This window comes from Sander vitreus, chromosome 1 (genome assembly GCF_031162955.1).
Source record: "Sander vitreus isolate 19-12246 chromosome 1, sanVit1, whole genome shotgun sequence".
Taxonomy (NCBI): Eukaryota; Metazoa; Chordata; class Actinopteri; order Perciformes; family Percidae; genus Sander; species Sander vitreus.
Genome location: NC_135855.1, coordinates 16,339,295 through 16,362,140, shown reverse-complemented (window position 1 = coordinate 16,362,140; position 22,846 = coordinate 16,339,295). Strand labels below are relative to the sequence as shown.

Sequence of the window (22,846 nt, the reverse complement as noted above, 5' to 3'; positions counted from 1 at the left end):
CTCAATATACAAATTCTCATAAAACAACATAAATACACAACATAAATAAATAAATATTAGCCTAAAACCGAAAATACTGGTCCTTCCCCATAAAATCTGGCCAAATATCCTCTATACTATTAGTTCTAACCCGTCTATGGTCAAGAAATTAGCGTTAACTCAATATTTATATACGACCATAGACTGCACACGACTCACAAACAAGTATCCAGATGCTACTTTGTACTAAATAAATTGGTTACTAAACAGATTTATGGACGTAGGGCTTATTACCATGGATGTATTATGAGAACTACACACTTCTAGGAGGCATTTTCCACAAATCGACGTGATGTCTCTTTTCTTCTTCTCCTCTCATAAATAGTGTGTACGGAGCTTGTTTGGCGCACAGCGATTGAAGAGGACTAGCGGCATGAGTTGCCTGGTTCCACAGAAAAAGTTATGGCGGATTACGAGAATAACAGAAGTGGTGGCACCGACGACGGAGGTGATATTTGTGCTGTTTTAACGTCTAAAATGTGGCCGACAAATTAAGCAGTAGTTAGCGTTAGCTCGATTGTTCAGCCTATCCATGAAAACTACGCCCAGCTAATGTCAGACTGAGGAAACTTCACTAACGTTAAGCTAACTTAATGTTAGCTGCGTATCATTGGCTAACGTTAGCTAATGCGAAGTAGCGTGAATAGTTTGCGTTGCAATAACGTAAACTATTTAGCTATGGAAATTGGGATGGCTGTAACTTCACGGCTAAAGTAACTGCTAGCTACGTTAGTCAGAGAATAGGTTGAATATTTGCATTCAGCAGCCTGTCTCTTGTTATCTTGCTAACCTGGCGTTAGCCTAGCTAGTGTGCCAAGTATAGACGCAGGTTAACAACGTTATTATTATTTGCTCTCAGACCCTGCGTACAGCGCTCTGTTTACGTTAACCCTGATATTGTAGGTAGTTTCTGCATACACAGTTCCCAGGTGGACTGTTAAGACCGTAAGTTAAATGGGAAGAACCTAAGTTAGGCTAACGTTACATTTTGCTAGTTAATGGCTTGAAACCTTAGCCACACAAGTAAAGGTGATGGCTCTTATTATTCTCCAGTTCCCAGGAAACAGTTGTTCACCTTGGTGAGTTGTCTTGCCTCAAGCAGGGCCGCAGGAGGAGGGAGACAGAGTGAAAACTAAGCCTGTCTCTTGTAGCACTGTGGGCGAAGGGACCGCAGTCAAACGCACATCCCAGCATCTCGCACCTGAAGATGAGGACGAGTCCTCCGCAGACCCACCAGCACCTCGCAAAGTCTCCAAGATTGGCTTTAGCATGAGCAGTCCGATGGGGAAGAAGTCGAACCCCATTTCTATTAAACTTGGAGCATCAGTGAGTGTGTAGTAATGCATTATAACGGCGTGAACACATACTGCTTGAATGTTGCCCCCATTGTGAGTGGTGTTAAAAGAAGTAGTTATTCATGAGTTTTAATTAAATGAGAATTAATGCATTAATAAATTAACTAAAGGAAAACTGCAAATACTCCGATTTGATAAGTGTAACCATCTTTTATTTTGCAGTTAGGAAGAGAGTGAAGAAGTGTGATGCTTTTCAGTTTCTCTAAATCTTGTATCCCCTATCTGTTCTAGAAACCCAAAGAGCCAGTACCATCAGCTCCTCCAAAAAAGTCAGGGATGGCGTCTGTTTTTGACGAAGATGATGTAAGTGCACGCACAGTAATGTCAAGGTTGTTCAAATCCATAAACAACAAATGTGCAAAAGCTTACTTTAACTTTTCTTTTGCCATGCAGAGTGAACCTGAGGAGATGCCCCCAGAAGCAAAGATGAGGATGAAGAATATTGGCAGGTGAGTACACACATACATGTACTTCATAATTGTTGCTTTCATTAAAACATTCAGCTTTTGAATCTTTTTTTTATTTTTTTTATAAATGAAACGCTACATTTCACATTTAGTTATTTGTGTGTGACAAAAGTGACTAATCTGCTTTCTTTTCAGGGAGACACCGACATCTGCAGGACCCAATTCCTTCAACAAGGGCAAGCAGGGTTTCTCTGATCATCAAAAACTTTGGGAGAGGAAGATGAAGGCCCAAGCGGACAAATTGTAAATGACTACTGTGAAGTTGCCACTACAACTACCACAGTTTGTGTCACTAAAGGAGTGTGTATAGTTTAAACCATGTCAGAGATATCTATAAAGGCTCAAACGATTCCTTACCGTAGCCTCGGTTTTGACAACTTAAAGAATACTTTAAGCCCTCTATGATATTATGTGACTGAGCTCACGTTTACGTTTCGAACCACTACCGGCTGATGCTAACTAAGAAGAGAGGTACCAGTGTCAACCCTTTGTGATGAGAGGTGGGGTGATAGAGATATGGGACAAAATTAGCCAGAGTATTGTTTATACTAAAATTTGCTACAGTTGCTTTCTGCTGGCTAATTAGGAAATCTAGCATCTAAGAGCCCCGATGCCCCTTTTGTGACATGCTTGTTCCCAAGTGAAGCTGGTTGGGCGTGGTGCTGAGCAAGCTTTGTGTTGCTTGTCAAATATTTGTGTAAAAATGTAAATAGAAGTGTGATAATGTTTTATTTTTAAATCCACAAATGGGAGTGTGTGTTTGAGTGTTACGTAATCTTGCATGTGTGGCATAAACTAGACATACAGATGGATTGTTTCGTTTCATTTAGTTTTGCAACATTAATGTACAACCCTTTGTTTTCACCAGCTATGCCACCTTATAGGCAGTCTTTTGTTTTTATGTTAGTTTAAGTGTGTCAGTATTTCTGGTTTTGTTTACTCAATGCTGTATTTTTGTCTGCTTTACTGAATCTGGCAATTTAAAAACAAATGAAATTCTGATGGAAGGACTGCTAATGTGTTTTTAGTTGACAACTGTGTGACAACAGCTGTCACATGAACACCAGGGTGCTAGTAACACTTACCTTGAATGATTTCCAGGGGGTTAAAATGCCGGTCAGCAATGATTAGACACTTTTACAAACTCTTTTCATCGCCACTTTCACATCAGAAATAGTACCCCAATCCTTTAAGTTAAGAAATAATGTGGTACCTTAATGACTTATTCTGTGCCTGACACTTTTTGGAAAATTCCCTTGATCAAAAATATGAACTCCTCTGTAGGTTACCTGACTGTTGTGCTTCCCCAAATGAATAACATAAGCATCCACTGCTGCGACCTGTTTTATCCAACAACTCTGTCAAATAAATTTTTTGGATGAACTGTATTGTGTCAAATGTTTATTGCAGACATGTCTGCTGTGACAATACATGATGTACTTAAGCAGATATACAGTACATACAGCCATATAAAAGGTAATTAGGTTTAATTGTTACTAGCATCCATTGTTTAGACATTTTATCGATGGTCTAAAACAAATCCTTTAACAGGTCCATTCTGTAAATTATTTTGCAGTTTAACCAAAACAGTTTATCTTTGGTACAGATGGAAATTAAAAACCAGAGTACACACCATTGTGCTCTGACCATGGCACAAAGGGTGACACACTTTCCCCTACATATGAAAATGAGCCTTATGATTTGGCATCACTACAATAATGAAAATTACCATGACGCTGTTGTTCATGTGTTGCCCTTGCTTGCAAACAGAACAGTCTAATCATTGGTCCTGCATGAGTGAAACCAGCTTCCCTCTCTGATCTGGCATGGCCTTCCTCAAATACCTCCAGAAGTTGCTGGTGGCTCTGGTGGGGTCGCCTGAGGTCCAATCCAGACTGGGTAGCACCTTCAAGGCCCTTTGGACCAGTGTGGGCAGCGGGGGGTCCGGCTGGATTAGGGATGCTGAGGCTCTGCTGGTCCATATTAGCAGGACTTTGAGGGAAGAGTTTTGCAGCAAAGCCTAAAGATGGCCAGAGCAACAAATCAGTGAAGAATTGATGTTTTGAACTGTAAAAACTGGTTAAAAATGTCATCAAGGGTTAAACACTCAACCCATCTTAGACAGATTTTCCTACCATCAACGCAGCAATTGGTTTCAGTTGATGTCAGTAAATCGATCAAATGAAACCAATGTGGCTATTTGAGAATTGCGTGGGGGAAGGGGGGGGGGTACAAAGATAGTGGAATGAATCGGGTAGATGCAAAGACTGTATGAGGCAAGCCAAAACATCTCAATTGCCCCCTGGTGGTTGGCTGCAGTATAGGTCAAATCTTGCCCCCTCCATGTTAGTTGATGTGACATGGGCCAAACTAAAAAGTCAAAGTACATCTGAAATACATTTTCCCAAAGATGTTTTTTGTAATTTTAGGTAGTTCTTATCACGTTGATGTTTGCTCAAGTGTTAATTCTGATAAGTTTGGTTTTATTAGGTATTTTATGTTATAAAAACGGGGTGAAACATCATGATTGACAGCTGTGGTTGACTTGCGTTTGGTCGGGCGGATGTATGGACGGGACTTTGATACAGCGGCTCCACTGCAGGATCACTACTGCGCAGACTCTATTTCCAAAATTACAAGATGGCGGCGCCCGTATCCGGTATACTTTGTGTAGTGGGAGGAAGTGGAGACACGTTGTACATCTTTTCTCACAGTCTATGGAATGAATAGCCATGGTTGCGGGGAGGGGCTTATAGAGAATGCCTGTGTACAGGGTCCCGAATTTTGTGCTACGTCCCTGTGAACGCGGCATTAGTCGTCTTCTCTCTGGGAAATGTAGGCCTACCTGGATTCCCGATTCCAGTACAAACACAGCATTGCTGTTGGAGAGGTAGTCAGCTGACAGGAGACAGATAAGCATTCGGCTTCTCTGAATTGCAAGGACCACATCATTTGCATATGCTGCAATACAAAATGGAAACCATCAGGAACATTTGCCGCCAACACACAGAGACACAGACATACAGTTGATCCTCTGACCTCCTCCAGGAAGCACGTCCCGCTCCAGAAGACAGAGGCGATATGCCCACCGGTCTTCTAACACATGGGGTAGCAGCACTTCTAGTGGTCTCTGGGTTGAGTTACCCTCCTCAGTGTTCAGCGGGTCCATGCTGGACAAACATGCTGCCAATGAAAGCATTTTGTCAATTTACTTTACCAGTGTAGTTGCATGGAAATAAAATCCAGATATCATACATTAAATGTGTTGGCCTACCTTCCTCATCTGTGTCAGGTCCTTTGTGGGAGGAAGTGGTCAAAACTCCCTCAACCTCAGCTGTTGGAGGGCTCCACACATACGACAGAAGCACATCAAACTCTTTCTTATCTGATTGGTGGCGGTGGATGTGAAAGACAATTTTGAAACGAAAACATTAGGTTCTTTCATGTATTTCCATTTGATGTCCAGCTGTAGTAACACTTTGATCAAGTGATAAGATTGACATGTCGGTTTTCGTCTACAGTAAGTGCAATATCATAGATCAGGGATCTTCAACAGGGTGTCTTGGACCCCTAGGGGGTCCTCAGAGTCAATGCAGGGGGGCCTCCAAATTATTGTAAGTTTTTTCAAAAAGTAAAACGTCTTAACATGAATCCAACATAATATTAGCAAATATAAATCCCCACTGCTTACTGGCCTTTAGGCAAGGTAGTCACTAAGGCCATACACAGATAGAGTTAATCCTAAAGTCATTGTTTAACATTCAAACATGATTTATTAAATCATGCCAACAATTATTAGGCTATTTCAATAGCTTAGTATTCTATGCAAAAAAGGTACGTATAAAGGCTTAAGGCTGCCCTACACACCCAGATGCAACTTCAACTGTTCTGCCTCTCTTTCAGTTAAGGGGTCCTTGGCTTAAAAAACGTTGAAGAAGTATTATGATATTTCAGTTACTTTATTAATGTAATGCTTTATACGGTTGAATAGGTTGTGGTAGAGCTTTATCTAAAGGTTAACCCACATCGTATGAAGAAGAGCAGCTGAGCAGCTCTCTGCGGTCCAGGTGTCAGAGCATGGATGCCAATGCATGCTAAGTCTGCCTTTGGGTTTCTACTCTACATTGTGTGTGGGATTGTGTGTGTGTGTCTGCATTCTGACCTCCATCATGTTTTCCACGTTGGAAGTGGGATCTGTAGATAAGCTGTATTTCCAGCCATTTCACATGCAAAACCATTCCCAGCCCAGCTACCAGCAGCAAAGACACAACGGGATACCCAACCAGTGACGGCCATTTTACTAAAACCCAGTCATAAATGTGCACATTAGATAGTATTATGAAATGTAAATCATCAATAATGGACTTGGGGCAGTGGAAAGAAGTTGTAAACACAAAATTGACATTTGACCATATGAAGTTACAGTAATATATTAGCAAACAGTAAGTTATTTTTCTAACTTTGTTCTGTGTTTCACTGTGGGAATCGCCTCGGCATAGTTGGTCACGCCGAGGCAATTCCCATAGTGAAACACCTCACTCTGTTATCAAAGATTACATTTAGTAACCCACCAAAGTATCAGTTAGTGGATATAAGTATGTGAACATGGGTGTTTTGAAAATGGCTATAGAAATAAGTGTCACAACTGGATTGATTACTTTTTTGACTATCTCAGATGGAGCGTTTTCAGTTTAAGCAATGACAATTATTTAAACTGCAACATAACAATGTTGTGACAAAATATACTTTGAATACAACAAACGCATTAAAGTGACAATAGAAACAAGAGTACCTTTCATTTTCTCGATGAGCTTGATGGTGGCATTGCTGTTTCCATGAGTATTATTGGCGATGCAGGTATATGTGTGATACTGGTTCAAGAGTTGTGGAGTCACCTCTTTTATGATGGCTCTTCGTATAACCTCGAACACTTCAAATGTTATAGTCTCCTTGCTGAATCAGGGAAAGGATTTCAGCTCTCTTGCATCCTAATGAACGCTTATCATGCAAGCCGAGCTGAACAATCATGTTTAAATCCTGAAATGTTACAACCTCAAACACTGGTGCTGCACACAAAAAGACTGTTACTTCCTGGCAAAAGCAACAATTGACAAAGGGACTGTAGGGACTCACTGTTGCTCCTCCATGGGTAGTAGAGTCATATTCTCCATCTTGCCACCGTAGTTCATGTACCACCTCACCTCGGGCGATACGTCTGTCTCAAAAAGAAAACGTGCCTTACACATCAGAGTGTGAGACCGACCTAGAACGAGAACAAAAATATGCCCATTATAATCTAACCCTTCAGATGTTTGATAAAAGTGTTGACCTTTGAGTGACAACCATCTCAATTAGTTATTAACTCTGATAGCTGTGGGATTACATAATTTGGACATACTTACCAAGCTCCACTTCCTCTTTCATGTTGCCATAGGGATAAATAATGCTGGGAGGTTCACTTGATTCAAGAGCTGTTTGGGCATGGGAAATAAAGTCACACAGTTCTGTATTATAATATGTCTAGTTTACTGTGTCTGAGAAACATAGGGCCTGTTCTGACCTGGTTTGAAAATCTGTCCTGAGCATAGGCGGAAATCACTGGGGGGTCAGGATCTTCCCCATCTGAGGGTTGTCCCCCCCATAAAATGATCAATAAAAACCACACTGTGTATTATAAATAATATAATATATACTTAAAATAATTGTAAAAGCAGACCCATAACCGACAGTATGATTTACTATATATTTATATCCAAAACACACAATTCTCTATCAGTGCTTTCTGTGACAAAAGCAGTACTTTAAATGAGTACGTAGTTCCGCTCACAGTTGAGTAGGTGGCCCTTAATGTAGCCAAGGACATATTCCCGTTCTCACTGCTATTGAAATGTGGACACATGTGGCCTAGACCACCTCTGAATGTGGTTTTAGTGATCAGAGCTCGGTGCTTCCTCAATGCGTCCTGAGTGTGTTTTCACCTGTACTTAGATCTGTACACATGTGATCCGATCACTCAGATTCAATTTTAAAAGCCAGGTCAGAATGGGGCCACACATTCTGTATACTGTCTTTTTGACGTCTCGAAAAAACACTACATGATTAGAGGAATCAAGACTCAACAAAATGGATTGGCAAGTTGTATATGGAAGATTTATAATGCCTAAATGCAAAGAAATCAAACAGAAATAAAGTAAAATACAAAACACATTCCTTTTTCCTATTCCTTGTGCATTTTCTGTGTGGTAAATACATGATAAACATATAATAGAAGGAGTGAAGAGGTGTATTTCACCTTTCACCCTAAACAGCCATGCTAGCAGCTCTGTTATAACAGCAAAGATTCGTGCTAAATGCTAATGTCATGCTAACATGCTCACATTGACAATGCTAGCTCACTGATGCTCAGTGGGTATAATGTTTACTATGTTCAAAATCTTAGCAAAGATTCTCTATAACTAAAGATAGCGCATTACAAGCTACACCTATAGGCGTCATTGTAGATAAATAAAAAATTCTATTTGCACAATTTATTAAAGTTTCTTTTGCTAACATAACATTAGATACTTACACAGCTAAAAGCCATATTTAGCATTACAAAAATTGGTTTAAGCTTATTGTGAGCTTATCTGTGTTACCACAGAGGAAAACCAAACTGTTAATCTGCACACGAGATAACGTGTAACGTGAAAGATAACACAAAGCTGGATTTAAATCAACAAAATGGCTCTTTAACCTCTATTATCTCTTTAACATCTATTATCTCTTTAACCTCACACACACACACACACACACACACACACACACACACACACACACACACACACACACACACACACACAGAGCACTTACGGATGACTGTGACGTGAACAGCCCTCCTGAAGGTCCATATGACTCCTTGCTCAATTATTTGTCTATCACAGAAATATACACCAGTATCCTCTTTTCTGACATTGCAGAGAATTAACCGCCCAGGTTTCTGACAGGAGCGTCGGGACACAGTTTTGTTATGCTGTAAGAAAGCACACTTGTGGGTTTTTGTTGTGATTTACATTGCGAGATTGATACTCCTTTTCATGTGTGTACTTCACCTTGTACCAGATGATCTCTGGGTTGTTACTACAGTTGCGACCTGGGCAGGGGATCGTCCCACCTTTATCCACGGTCAGCCTTACTGACTTATGGCTCTTGTTAGACTGTAAGCATCCCAGACTTCCATTCACCACCTGCAGGTGGAAAAACATCTTGCTGCCACTGGACAGCAAAGACCTGAACACTTAACAGAAGTCCAATCACATGTGATCTACACTTTTGGCGAGTTTTTGAAATGTTTTAAATCATGCATGTTGTTTACTTGTTTATTGGCTAGCAGGCTTGTACTGATCTGATGATCCAGCATCTCCATGATTTAGCTACTTGCTGACATTAAACTTGGAGAGGAGAGAACACAAGATTGCTATTCCTGCAATTCACTGTCATGACACGCCATATGGTTTGGTGTTTTGGTCAACCAAAAACAGATGGCAACATGCAAAACATCTAGCTAAGATATAGTAAATTATTGTGAATGTGTCACAGGCATACCACACCAAGGTAGGCTACACCTGATTATTTTAATAATGTTATACAGTTTTATTTATAGTAATAAATGCATATTTTGAAAAGTTATTATTATTATTACAATATTACATAATGAATTCTGTGGTGTCTATTGCTGTAAGCCACAGAGTGGTTGCTAGACTGGGTAAAAACTAGTTGATGGTACTACCTGCACCAATACTCCATTCAGTGTTCTAAAGACTCAATAGCAAATAATCCATACATACAGTATGTAAGGATTACTTGTTAATAAGTAGAAACACAAAGATTAGGAGTTGTTTTGGAACTTCATAGCTAAGACATGAGAAACAATTATTGCCATTATTGTTTCAATGCAAATATGCACATGTGACTGTTGTGTTAAGACAGACTTGGAAAAAAATGTGAATCTATCATTCACAATCCCTTAATGAATACATTTATTGTAAAGTGGTACCATTCCACATCATCAAATTCTACATTATTTTCTCCAATGCAATATCACAAAGAAAAACATATTTATACTGTGTTATTACACAACTTGTTTTGAAGACATGAATCTCAGATGCATTCATTTTAAAAAGTTTAAGTAGATGCCAGATTACCTGCATGTGTGCTTTCCAGAATGTTTTGCTTCAGCTCGGAAGACTCTCCCGCAGACAAAGGATATCCCTTCATTTCCTTCTCCTGTCATGGAACATGACACCATGTGCTGGTTCACAGTTTCACATGGTATCATAAAGTCTTCCCCCTCTACAGCTCTGTAGTGCTGGCGAAAAGTTCCCAGCTGGTTCCCAACTAGAGAGATATCTTGAGAGAGTCATATTTTGGTTTCATTTGAATTATACATTCAGACATAAAAAGGTCTGGGGCGCCATTAATAATTACATTACATAGAATCCTTTTAAACACACATTACAAAGCATTTATTTTTTTTCAAATTAAAAGACAATGTATTTTTTTCAAAATTAAATACCTGTTTTTTTCTTTTGATTTCCTTTACAGCATCCCTCCAAGAAAATAGGAAAAATAAAAAAACACAGAATGTAAACAGACAAACATTGCTTGTTCATTTCAGTCATGATGCTGATGAACTCATTCTTCTTCACATTTCAGCATTTCTTCTAATGCGTTCTCCTGTAACCATGTCTACAATTCTTGGTATTTTGTCATCGTCGTTGATGTTTGTGCCTTTTGGGCGGCGCACATGAGATGCAACGTTTTCACAGGAAAATATAGCTGTAGTAGGTGTTATCGTATGGTTTCCTCTTTGTTGATTACACTGGAAATTGAGATAGTTGTTAGCCACTTCCTGTGTGAACTACTGAAGTGTTAGTTCTTAGTATTGTGTCATATGTTACTGTGTTATGAAAGGAAACACTAACCGTGATTCCATGACTTTACGCATTTAAAAAAAACATTGCTAGCAAGTTATTGCTAAACTAATAGATTGCACTGAAAATAGTAGACACAAAAAGGTAGACTAGTAGTTCTAGTTCTATTTATTATTGTCCCTTTAAGGAAAAGTGCATTCAGTCAAAAAACTTTTTCAGTTAGGGCTGCTCGTGGGTGGAACTATTTCACAAGTCACATAAGAAATATTAACACTTATGCCTCTTTTAAACTTAACTTAAATAAGTGCTAACAAGTAGTCAGCACTGTCAACATTAATTTAGGCACTAAATATGGCTGCCATCTTGTCTCTTTGCTCTGCCTGTCTGCGATTATTGTATACCAAAAATGTTCCTATGGATGGGGAGGTTTTGCGACAAATGCGCAGTTGAGTAAAGCACGGAGACTTTTATAATCCACTATGTCTGTTGCCTTGCTGCTAGATAGAAACTGATGATTTCAGTATTACAGTAGTAATAGTACAGTAGCCAGGTTTCCATTCACATATTTTCATGTGCATTTTAGAAAAAAACGTTCTATTTCTATGGAACTAACATTAGCGTAGCTAGCTAGCAACAGCTGATAAAATCTTCCAGCACACATTTGTCATTTCAACCAGTACAAGCTATCGTCGCTGGCTAGAGATGAGAAAAATTGTCTTGAGAAACCAAGACAATTTAATCTAATTTTTAGTCTAGCTTTTATCTCTTTTTAACTTTTAAATCTATTTTGTCATCTTTTTATTCTTGCTTTGTCTTGTTGTCTTTTTATCTAGTTTTTATTTTACTCTGTTTATAGCTTTTAAATCTATTGCCTTAATTTTTCACAATTTTGATGGTCTTGTGTGTATTTGTATTTAATAGTTCATTATTAAATTTCTTTTGTCTTATTTATATATATACAGTATATATATATATATATATATATATATATATATATATATATATATATATATATATATATATATATTTTTTTTTTTTTAATTTTATTTCTGTGTCATGCCAAACATTTGGCCCATCCCACATGGGATTACAAGACACCACAAACTTATTTAACAAAACATCTTCCGGTCGCATATAAAAATCATTCAGAGAAATACTGTACATGAATACAAGTATATATATACATATATTGTATACACACACAGCACACACACAACACACACACAGCACACACACACACACACACACACGCTGGCCCTGCTATTCTTCCTGCCAAAGAGATTGACCCAAAACAAACAAATCCTCATCTGCGGATCGGGTTTCAATATAAAACAAATGTTGACTAACATAGGCAAAAATATTATTTATTTAAGTACATTTCAAACATATTTTTGCCCCAGGGCATCACAGTAACTCATTTCATAGTACAGTGCATGCAGTGATAAAGGAAATGGATGAAGGATGAAGTGCAGCATGACAGTGACAGTACAATATTAAAACAAATGTATGTACATGTTTCCCAAAGAACACTTACATAATTACACACAGTGCATGGCAGGGAAATGTGTAATAATAAAGTAGGGAAATCCAGTTACACCATTAAAATATAAAACAGGGATTTTAATTAATGAGCCACTATAAAAAGCAACATCTCAACAGTATTTAGAATACACTAGTTGGACAATTCTGGATGTGTCAGTGTATAGGCTAATGTGATCATGTATAGGCTACTAATGTAATAACAAGAAGCATTTTTCCTTTTCATTTATAATTACAGTATGTGTTTGCAGCTGACAGGACAAGTTCCTTGTGTCAGCTTTCATACTAAAAAGGAAACTTATTGAGGGCAATTCAAGAATACAAAGTATAGGTAAGGGATAATGTAGAGCGAGTCGATCATTATTGTAAATAAGAATCCCAACGGTCTGAAGGGGTTCAATTCACAATAATGTTACTGATTTCCGTTTCATCCACCCTTTCTCTCCCTTTGTGATCCGCTGATCAGCTTGGTATGAGTACAAATATTAATTTAAAAACAATGTTATTAACTTAAAAATGGTCTGCCAGAGTCTATGATCAAAACTTCGCCCATGGCAACGGTCCGTTATACTTAGCAACAATCTGGTATACAGAAATAGCAGGCAGCAGAATGCCGTGATTGACCAATCAGAATCAAGTATTCAACCACGTTGTATAATAAATAAAAATATTAACCCGTCAGATCCCCCGACCATTCCAATGGACATAACCTTTCTAGGATGTCTAGATCTATGATTACTGTCATCTGACTGAAAGCATGGCAAGTACTTTAATAATAATGTTAAAGTAGCATACATCATTTGTGTTTAAACTGTGTGTAGTGTCAACATGAGATGTTATATCACTTATTAATGTCAAAATATTATATGAAAGATTCTTTTAAAGAAATGTGTCCATTTCTTACAATCAGCTTATAATGCATCCTATTGATTACTGTATGTATGCAGAACATTCAACTCAGGACTTATCCCCTTGATTTTTTTATCAATCATTTTGATAAAATAATACAAAATATAATTGCCAAACCATTCAGAAAAAAAATGTCTCATAAGACTATTTATTGTAATTTTTGCTTTTAGGTGGTTTCTCTTAGTCAGATTCTGCGGCTATTGAAATTGACAGACTTTGTTTTTTTATTTCTTATGATTTATGATGTACATTTAGAGTAGAAATCCAACGAAAGATTGTTTTTGTGTTAGAAACATAATTGGGTTCTGAAGGGGTTAAAACACTAAAGTTACATTTTAAAAATGATTTATGACCGTCTTCAGCGTGTCAGTAAATGCAAGCTGTGAAATTAATTACTGTTGTAATTGGTGTCATGTAATGACACCAATTCCGTGTGGGTAAATAAAAATATCAATCAATCAATCAATCAATCAATCAATATTAAAAGGTATAGTAAGTGATGTTAATCCAATACAGCAAATATCTCCTCACAGTCACCTAGCTGTCTATATTCTATGTGCACTGAAAAAATAGGGAAATGTGTAAATGGAAAACAAATACTGACTTGGCTTAACATTTTACAATGACATACCATCCTGGATTGATTGAGGTAAAAGCCTTACTTTTGGTGCATGCTGCGGGGAAGGTAGGTAATAACGTAGCTGCTTCCAGAAGGAGGAGGAGGGCTGCATGGAGCTTATGCCTTTCCAGGTGACACAGTCTCCAGCCTCGCCAAGAAGCTGTAAGGCCTCTGGTAACAAACCTGATCTCAAAACATCTGTTGTCTCAGTTTTGATGAAAACCAAGCGAGTCTGTCGCTCCACAAGGGCTTCATGGATGGCACTCAGCAGGCCAGATCCTGGACCAGGATCTGGAGAGGTGGGAACCAAAACCACCGTGCGACTCTGCTCTATACAGTCCAACACTGCCTCTGCTACCGCTGCAACCAATCAGAGTTCAGACATTAGCTTCATTAAGATTCTTTGGTAGATTTTCTTCAGAGTATAACCTTTAATACGTACCTTTCCCCGGTAAGACATCACGATCATAAAGACAGAGACCGTAACCAAACCTCTCTTCCAAAACATTCTCCAGCTCTTTTCTGTCCTCTTCATGTAGTCCTGCGTCTGTGTTGCTCTTGTACCAGATCAAAAATGCATCATAGCTCTTTCCATCTAAACAAACAACAACAACAACAAACACAGTTTTGTCACTGCTGGCACATTGTCTGAAGTCCAAAGAAAGCACATATATGTGCCTCTCAAACATATATGAACGTTGGTGGTTTAAATTAAACAAAAACATGACTACCTGAGGTGCTGCTATGGCAGCCAATAGTGTCTCTTAGGAAAAGAGTGATGTTAATTTTGAACCTCACATAGATAACTACTGTCAAAACCATCACTACCACAATAACGACAATGCCAAGAGCCAGGGAAAGGTAAGAAGGGCGAGCTGTAGGGAAATAACAGAGAGAATAAATTAATTAATATAGTAATTTAAACACTCATTAATGGTAGTAGACTGAAAGGCGACAGTCACTTTCTGAATTTATTTTTGAAAACTAAACAAATCATTTATTATTCAAAAAATAATAATTGCTAGTTGCAGCCCCAATCAAAAAGTACAACTTGATTGAACAGGTTTAAGTTTAAAGGCAAGGTTTTGAACACGTTAGATCTATCCATCCATCTCACATACATTTTTGGGCCAAGTTGATGGTGACAAAGCTTGAGTGTCCAGATACAGATTCCAGTTTACAGGTGTAATTTTTTGATAGATCCTCCTCTGACACTTTTTTAAAGATGAGAGATACTGTCGTCATTATTTTTCCAGTATTGTTGTTCCTTTAAAAGTCATGGAAAGTAAGAAAGACCAGGTATTTTATATGTGTGTTAAGTGTTTATGTGGCCATGTTTAACATTTGCACTTCCAAACCTATGAAAGCTAGTACATCTGTGTGAAATGTTTACCATGTGTAATTGTAGAAAACTGGTAAGCTGTTGTCGGTTTCCACGAATGATTTCCCAATTAACCAGAATACCTCATCAAAGTCTGAATAAATAACAGCTTTACAATCAATCACCTTTGTTGAACCTAGAAAAAGCACAGTTTACACAAAATTTGAAAGTAATAGATTAGAAAGATAGTAAATGCTTATACTTGTATATCCAAGTGTGTGTATTCACGCTACAAAATTGAAGCTCACCCAAATCTACATGAAATACATGATTATTCTGCGGTTCTCTGATTGCGGCATCTTTCACAGGTTTTACTGTGAAAAAAAAGGAGAAAACACTTTCATCTCTTTTCTAACATACAAAGATAAACATATTGAAAAAAGTGCTATTTTCTTACCCTTTTGTTTGACATCAAGCAGCAATGTAAAGGTCATGTTATATATTTGACCATAACACAGGTAAGATCTGGTACAGGTGTAGACACCATGATCATTCTCTTCCACACTTGAGAAGTAACTGTGTGTTGGCAATGACTCGCCCTCCTACAAGATGGAAAATTAATTATTAATGAATTAATGACAAATAAGCCTCAAATAGAACAAAACTCCACACTCCCCCCAAACTGTGGTATGCTTAATTTTTTTTATTTAAATGTTTAAATCTGATGGGTTACAACATGCAGTCAGAAGTCCTGACCACATTTCTGGAGCTAAAATACCATATGATATATCTGCTGTGTTTACATACTGTTGGAGCCAAAATTATGATTTCGATGTTAACTTTTATTTTGATAAATTGTGCATGGATGCAGTGACATTCGCAGTAAACTGGACTGAATCGTCAAAGCCTTTTGGCAATCAGCTGATTAGAATTAGGGTTGCATCAGCTGGTGTATAAAAGCCAGGAGCTGGCACCTAACTCCATTGAGTTAGGTGCCTTTGGTTTGTAGCTACACAGTTTTTTGACTGCTGTTTCAAGTACCGCGCAGAACAGAACGTGATTGTGAGTTTAAGTTGAAATTTTTTGTTATATCTTATTTTTAGCTCAGCTGTCAATGCTTGTGCACCATCTGGTAAGGACAGTTCATTATTTATTGTGGAAAAGACGAAAACATATCACATTAAAGTTTGAGTGATAAAGAAAAATAAACGTGGAAACAAAGGAAAACAGTGGAGTTGTTGAGTCTTGTTTAAGCGCGTCGACCAAGGCGCATTCCAAAGGACAAAAAAGTGAACAAAAACGTCAGAAAGTTGCTCCCACACATACCTTGTGCCATATAATACCGTTGCTGGTAATATTTGGGATGTTTTCAGCAGGTATGTTTACATCAGGGCAATGCAATGTGAAGGCCTCTTCTGTGTAACATGTTGTAGGGTACTGGGTCATATTTTCATACTCTCTGGACTGTGGTGTGAGAACTGTCAGCCTGAACCAGGTGCTGGCATTCCTGCCATGTCATCAAAGAAAAGATTAATATGAAGGTTTCACTTTACATCTGAATCACAACCACTACCTATGAATGTAGAGAGACGGCTTTGCGGATCCGCCCGGTACTGTAAACTCATAAAGCATTGCAGCTAGGCTGAGACAAAACAATAACTTATGTATTAACTGTACATTTACAAATGTATCTCCAAAGCATCAAATAGCAATACCATATGATTTTAGGAACCTATCTGCATGACTGACTGAATAAAAATGCACAAAGATACTAATGCCAAAAAGGTATACTCCTGTACTGTCAAACTGAAATATGAAAGCCTACACAGTGTCAATGCGTTTTGTAAAATATGCTAGGGAAACATAATTTCAGGATATTAGGATATAAAACAAAGTCAGGATCATTGTAGGACTGATTGGACTTTACCCCTGAGAGCATGAGTAATTCCCCTGATGGTTTACAGAAGCACTAAGAATCACAAGGCTCCTCTCATGAACCAGTATGCCCATCTGCCTCTGCTCAGCTGATGACACGTTGTTGGTCAGATCCATGTCCTGGGTGGTGTAACGGGTCCAGATCAGTTTGGCATCACCATGATCATACCCTCTGTAACGAGGGCAGTACAGCGCCACCATCTCACCTTCCTTGACATATATCTCTCTGGGTCTCCGGGGACACACACCTGCAAATAAGTGTCACAAATGTCAGTTGATTTTAAGTTTGTAAAACTACAACATAAACTGACAAGTGGCTGATTAAAACCAGTACCAGTGGAACTCTGGCGTCCCGCCCACTGTTAAAGTGAGGCTTGCATACAAACTGATTTGTCTATCGCACTGGTCCTTATGAGCAAAATGAGTTACTTTGAGTGAATCTCTGTGTTTGTACTTGTACTATTTTTACAGGTGTTATTCATTGGTTATGAGCAGGGATTAGCCCCTGAGGCTATGCAAAACTTTCCCTTGCAAAATCTTACTTCCAAACTCTAAAGTTAGCTTTTAGATACATCAAAGCTGCATGGGGGGGATTTACTTAGGCCAGACTGTGCTCCTGCTGAGTTCTTCTATAGGTTAAGACTTAACCGCTATCTATCTGCCCGTGTAAATGTGTGGTAAAGTAATACCATACCTAATTCCTCTCTCTATTAGATAAATTGCAGGTCAAAATCAGACTATTTAATAGGGGTGTAACGATACATCGTATTGAACCGTTTGGTACGATTCGTTGGACTGATCTATTTCATTTTTAAAAAAGAGCTTAAATTATGTGAAATATAATGTCCTCAGTGCCGCTGCACCCAACAAGGCAGCCCAAATAACGAAACATGCTGTCTGCCCTTCCCACTTCTAAAAAAAAAACACACTACTCCAGTCAGGCATGATACGCTGAACTAGCTCGTTGCAATATGGTTGATAAGGATTTAAAGTATGTCTGAATTTAATAACCTGATGGCGAGATGAATCAAAGTTCTAGTATGTATGTATGTATACGTATGTATGTATACGTATGTACTTGTATGTATGTATGTATGTATACGTATGTATGTATACGTATGTATGTATGCTCATATATAGCCTAGTCTACATTAAGACAACATCTACATACTTGTTTAATTTATTACAGCAGAGGAATGCAGAAAGTGAAGTTGGTCAGAATCAAGCATATATAATAAATATCATGAAATAATTTAGTTTAGGCTATGCCTTGGTGCCTCTCTCTCTCTTCCAGTATCCATTTGTTCAATGAATTGAAGGATATACTGGTGCAATAGCATTAACAGTGACACTATGACATTTAGGGACTGATATTGTTTTAATACTATAGAGATAGCAGGCTATATTAATGGTAAAGAATAGAGAGCTTTGGGTACCTAGGCGAGCTATTTCTTGTATTTCACTCGTTTACACTAGCTAGACTATTGTTTTCTATAGCTATCTATAACTAAAATATTCCTTTATCTTTACCTCAAGTAAATGTAGCTGAAGTGAAGCAAGTAAAAGTCATTAACAACAACTTACAATTTCACTCTGTATCAAGTGTATCGTGTGCAAGTCCAGACCAAAGATTAGCGACGAGACAAGACAAATCCTGCAGCTACTTGCAACACACCGGTCTGCAGCATTCTGAAAGCTGCCAGTTTAAACCAATGAGAAGAGACAAGACGGTGTATCATCTTCATAGCCATTGACTCTTTGTACTTCTGTCTAACTCTCGACTTTCCGGCTTTTTTGTAGCTGGATATATTATTTGTTGTTTCTAATTATGAATTTGGATAACGTTAATGATAGTGAGATACTTGCTACAGTTGCATTTCAAGTGATAAATCGGCGAAAACAACATTTTATTTCTCTGATTTCCTGCTTTGTTTTAATGCTGCTTGGCGCTCTCTCTCTTCACTAACTCTCTACCTCGCTCGTCCACATACCGTTACCGTGCAAGCGGCCGCTCGTAAAGGCCTTCTTATACTTCTGCGTCAAATCTACGCCGTTGCTACGCACGTAGGTACGTGAAGACACAAACCTACGCTGTAGCCTACGCCGTAGCCTAACTCTTTTACTCTCATCTTTGTCATACAGCTTTAAATTGAATACCTTTGGGTTTTGGATAGTTGGTCGGACAAATAAGACATTTGAAGATGTCGCCTTGGAATGTGGGAAAATATAAATGAATTTCTTCACTTTTTTCTGACGTTCAATAGACAAAACAATTAATCGGCAGATTAATCGATAGTCAAAATAATTGTTAGTTGCAGCCCTAATTCTGAGCATTATTACCAAAGAAATGTTCAGCATTACAGTGATCATTTTGCCTAAATAAGAACAGTTTAATACCCCACCACAGTCTAAAACAAATGATGTCCCCTCAATCTTCCCAGAATCCCTCAGATCTGTCAAAAGCTGGGTATAGCTTTAACGCAACCACGCAGCAGAAACATCTAAGCCTCTCTCTAAAACACTGCCATTTCAACCAGTTGACAGTTCGTGAAATAAAAATAAAACAGACTGCAGTGCACGACGACACCAACGGATGAATGGTGAAGGAAGATTGATTCCACGTAGTGAGTGATACAGAGTGCACTGTAAAAAAATAAAAATAAAATTATTATTTTGCTTATTATTTGGGGGGGCTTAGGAACATTTTGGGGTAGCTTCAGCCCCCCTAAAATAGGCCTAACGACGTCCCTGGTTATGAGGCTGTTGTTATAGCCCCATAGTTACTGTCAGTTTCACCTCAACTCCCACCGAGTACACTGGTTAGTTGGATTACTGTTCTCCTGTTTAAAACAAAAACCATGTGCCATATATTTGAAGTTAATGAGATAATCTTTAAGATGCCTATGACTGGAAGTAGGACAAACATTTTTTTTCCTGGGATTAAAGGGTTCTAATCTCACAATCCAAATGTCTGTTAATGAACAATTTACTGCTGTCAACCAATAAGTGAATTTCTTCAATAGGGGCTGTAGATATGTTATTCAAAGAAATTGACACTTAAGTGACATTTCGATAAGACTCTGGTAATAGATCATCTGTGAAACAGCATGAGCTTAAAAGCAAAGTGGGGCTAACCACATCCTAATTTCTAAAGTCTTGTGATTTCACGTTGTCACATTTGTGGAAGTCAGCAGGTCAAGATACCAAGCTATGTGCCAATGTATTTAAGATACAAAAGTGTTTGTAGTATTGGCATGTTTAATATACAGGCTAATCACATCTGCATGTCACAATGTAGCATAGAAACAGTCTGTGCCGTTATTATAATTTATTGTGTCAGGACCACTATGAAAATTAACCATATTAACTTTCAGGGGTTTTGCTCGTGTCAAGTAGGCTACTCACTCTACTTACTTATGTATGTACTTCCTTATGTATGATCCATTATTATACAGACTTTATTAATCACGGGAGGAAATTTAACAATATTTTAAGTAAATAAATTAGCCTCACCTTTACCAGCTGTAACAATAAAATGATGTGAACATAATGCATCAATAATCTATCTATCTATCTATCTATCTATCTATCTATCTATCTATCTATCTATCTATCTATCTATCTATATATCTATTAAAACCACTAAGAGCTTTTTCTTACCTGTTAATAATGTAAGGAGGCAAAACAGAGGGAGCAGAAGTATTTTCACCTTCATAACTTCTGGCCAAACAGTCTCCCACGCAGTTCTGCAGAGTTGAACATTTCCTCAATCAAGTGAAACCCCAATGGTGGATGATAGAAAGAAAGAAAGAAAAAAAACTAAAGCAGTGCTACCGCAATGTTAACACCCTCCACATTCCCCACTAAGACATTTTTTATATGGACTGATAGTACAAGCATTTTGTAAGAAAAAAAGGGTGAATCTCCCACAAATTGCAACAGAAAATCTGACAAACTTGTATTACTCATAAAAGTCTCCTCTATAACGTACACATACACATGTATATACCTGAACTAAACAGTTCAAATCTCCTACAAAAGTCATTCCAACCAACACAACTCTTCACACATGTCTCAAAACAGGCTCAATGCAGCCAAACACAATGAACAATTCTCACTGAGATTACACACACCGTCACTCAGAACACACTGAGAGTAAAAACACTAGTGTCAAACACCAATACAGAAAATACAAACTTTCTCATCTTTACAGTTTGAGAAAATTGAAGTGAATTCACACTACTCAATCAGGGCTCCAGACTAACTTTTTGCACTGGTGCGCCTAACTTTTTTATTTAGGTGCACCAGCACAAAATTTAGGTGCACCCAAATCTTTCCTTGCGTCGCCGTTAACGCTGAATGGCAATACACGATATATAGCTCTGTATTTTTTTACAAAGTGGGCTAAATGTTCAGTTTTAAGCCAAAGTCACTTTTCACAAACTCTTTCATTAAAACAGATTGTGATTAAAATAAAATGCAAAGAAAGGGTTTCCTTCCCAGTTTGAAAATATACAGCTGCAACACATGTAAATGAAAGTTATCTGAAATAAATAGCCTAGGATATATTTAAAAAATATATCTCTGAGAAAGCTCCTTCACTTGTTTTCAACAACAATAACACACTGATTAAAAGAGAAAGAGGACGCCTGGATAGCTCAGTTGGTAGGCCTATATATAGAGGTTCGACTCCGACCTGCGGCCCTCTCCTGCATGTCATTCCCCCCTCTCTCTCCCCTTTCATGTCTTCAGCTTTCGTATCAAAATAAAGGCCGAAATCTTTAAAAAAATAATAAAAACAGACAGAAAGACATAGGGAGACAGAGGAAGAGATGGGGAGTGCGATGGACGGACTGAAGCGTATACTACTCAGAGTGACGGCTGACTCATTATGAATGGGTCCAGCACAGGTCGAATGCACTTTGGCGGGTCAGCGGCGTTACACAAGTCTTGTGTAGGCTAAGAAATGTCTGTATCGTCACTGCGCTGCATTTTTATGAACAATGATATTCTGGCCATGGGTCACATCTCTCACCCAGGTCCAGCAGGCTCCATCTCACACGCTATTAGCCTACTCAACGAACTGAAGTTAGTTGTATTTAATAACTTCTAATGTGTTTTTTGCCGTGGCGGCCGCAATAGAGTTACCAGCGGAAACACTGGTACCAATACAGGTTTCCCTCTCATACTTAGCAATATACAGCTGTATTAATAACAATTAAAACTGTAGACAAATGTCAGCAGTTTGGACCGGAGGCGCTGTGTCTGTCTGCATGTTGCAGGGGAGCCGTGTGTGAGTGAATGGGGGCGGGGCTGCACGGAGAGTAAGAGGAGAGATCCAAACACAGGCACGGCTTTACAGAAGGAATGGGTCATGTAACGCAACATTAAACCATATCAATATAAACGACATTGCTTCGTTCGTGGAGAGGCCGTGGATGCGAGGATGTTAGGTGCACCGGTGCGACCTAGGAAAAATCTTAGTCGCACCCTTACAAATTTTGGTCGCACTCTAGAGCCCTGTCAATAGTTTATTTAAAGAACAGATATAGATTGTATGTAATATACCAATTTTTACGTAAGGTAAACAAGAAGGAATTGAAAATCAGCAGTTTGCGGGAGCACGCGTGCACTCGGAGCGGAGCTTCGGCCCCCCTACAGGTTGTCTTATTGGAACTACAGCTGCAGCTAAAAGTTGCATAATGGAAGACTCGAAAGGGTTTTCCATAGTAAGGGTCTCATTTATCTACATA

The 22,846-nt window shown here is 38.4% G+C and overlaps 3 protein-coding genes across 8 annotated transcripts; 1 reads left to right on the top strand and 2 right to left on the bottom strand.

Moving 5' to 3' along the window:
* The first annotated feature begins 377 nt into the window (after positions 1-377).
* On the top strand, positions 378-3,245 carry pcnp (PEST proteolytic signal containing nuclear protein). 2 transcript variants are annotated; one of them, XM_078245946.1, is made up of 5 exons: positions 378-487; positions 1,142-1,365; positions 1,626-1,697; positions 1,788-1,843; positions 1,997-3,245. In XM_078245946.1, the coding sequence occupies exons 1-5, from the start codon at positions 442-444 to the stop codon at positions 2,106-2,108; spliced, it is 510 nt and encodes a 169-aa protein (XP_078102072.1). In that variant the 5' UTR covers positions 378-441; the 3' UTR covers positions 2,109-3,245. The 2 variants fall into 2 exon arrangements, with proteins under 2 accessions (XP_078102072.1, XP_078102063.1); XM_078245937.1 differs by having other exon boundaries at positions 396-487; positions 1,139-1,365.
* A 67-nt stretch (positions 3,246-3,312) lies between these two features.
* Positions 3,313-11,716, bottom strand: LOC144515234 (interleukin-18 receptor accessory protein-like). Of its 5 annotated transcripts, none has more exons than XM_078245889.1 (12): positions 10,413-11,715; positions 10,042-10,246; positions 8,950-9,127; positions 8,711-8,870; positions 7,264-7,332; positions 6,995-7,124; positions 6,654-6,814; positions 6,024-6,161; positions 5,136-5,246; positions 4,901-5,044; positions 4,707-4,822; positions 3,313-3,881 (listed from the first exon to the last, which is right to left on the bottom strand). In XM_078245889.1, the coding sequence occupies exons 1-12, from the start codon at positions 10,516-10,518 to the stop codon at positions 3,642-3,644; spliced, it is 1,758 nt and encodes a 585-aa protein (XP_078102015.1). In that variant the 5' UTR covers positions 10,519-11,715; the 3' UTR covers positions 3,313-3,641. The 5 variants fall into 5 exon arrangements, with proteins under 5 accessions (XP_078102015.1, XP_078102034.1, XP_078102024.1 ...); XM_078245908.1 differs by having other exon boundaries at positions 8,950-9,112; positions 10,413-11,714; XM_078245898.1 differs by having other exon boundaries at positions 10,042-10,234; positions 10,413-11,714.
* Positions 11,717-11,863: 147 nt separating this feature from the next.
* On the bottom strand, positions 11,864-20,902 carry LOC144515226 (interleukin-1 receptor accessory protein-like). Its single transcript, XM_078245876.1, has 10 exons — positions 20,754-20,902; positions 17,086-17,341; positions 16,485-16,665; positions 15,616-15,760; positions 15,467-15,532; positions 15,231-15,354; positions 14,959-15,104; positions 14,569-14,712; positions 14,280-14,432; positions 11,864-14,197 (listed from the first exon to the last, which is right to left on the bottom strand). The coding sequence occupies exons 1-10, from the start codon at positions 20,806-20,808 to the stop codon at positions 13,836-13,838; spliced, it is 1,632 nt and encodes a 543-aa protein (XP_078102002.1). The 5' UTR covers positions 20,809-20,902; the 3' UTR covers positions 11,864-13,835.
* Between the last annotated feature and the right edge of the window lie 1,944 nt (positions 20,903-22,846).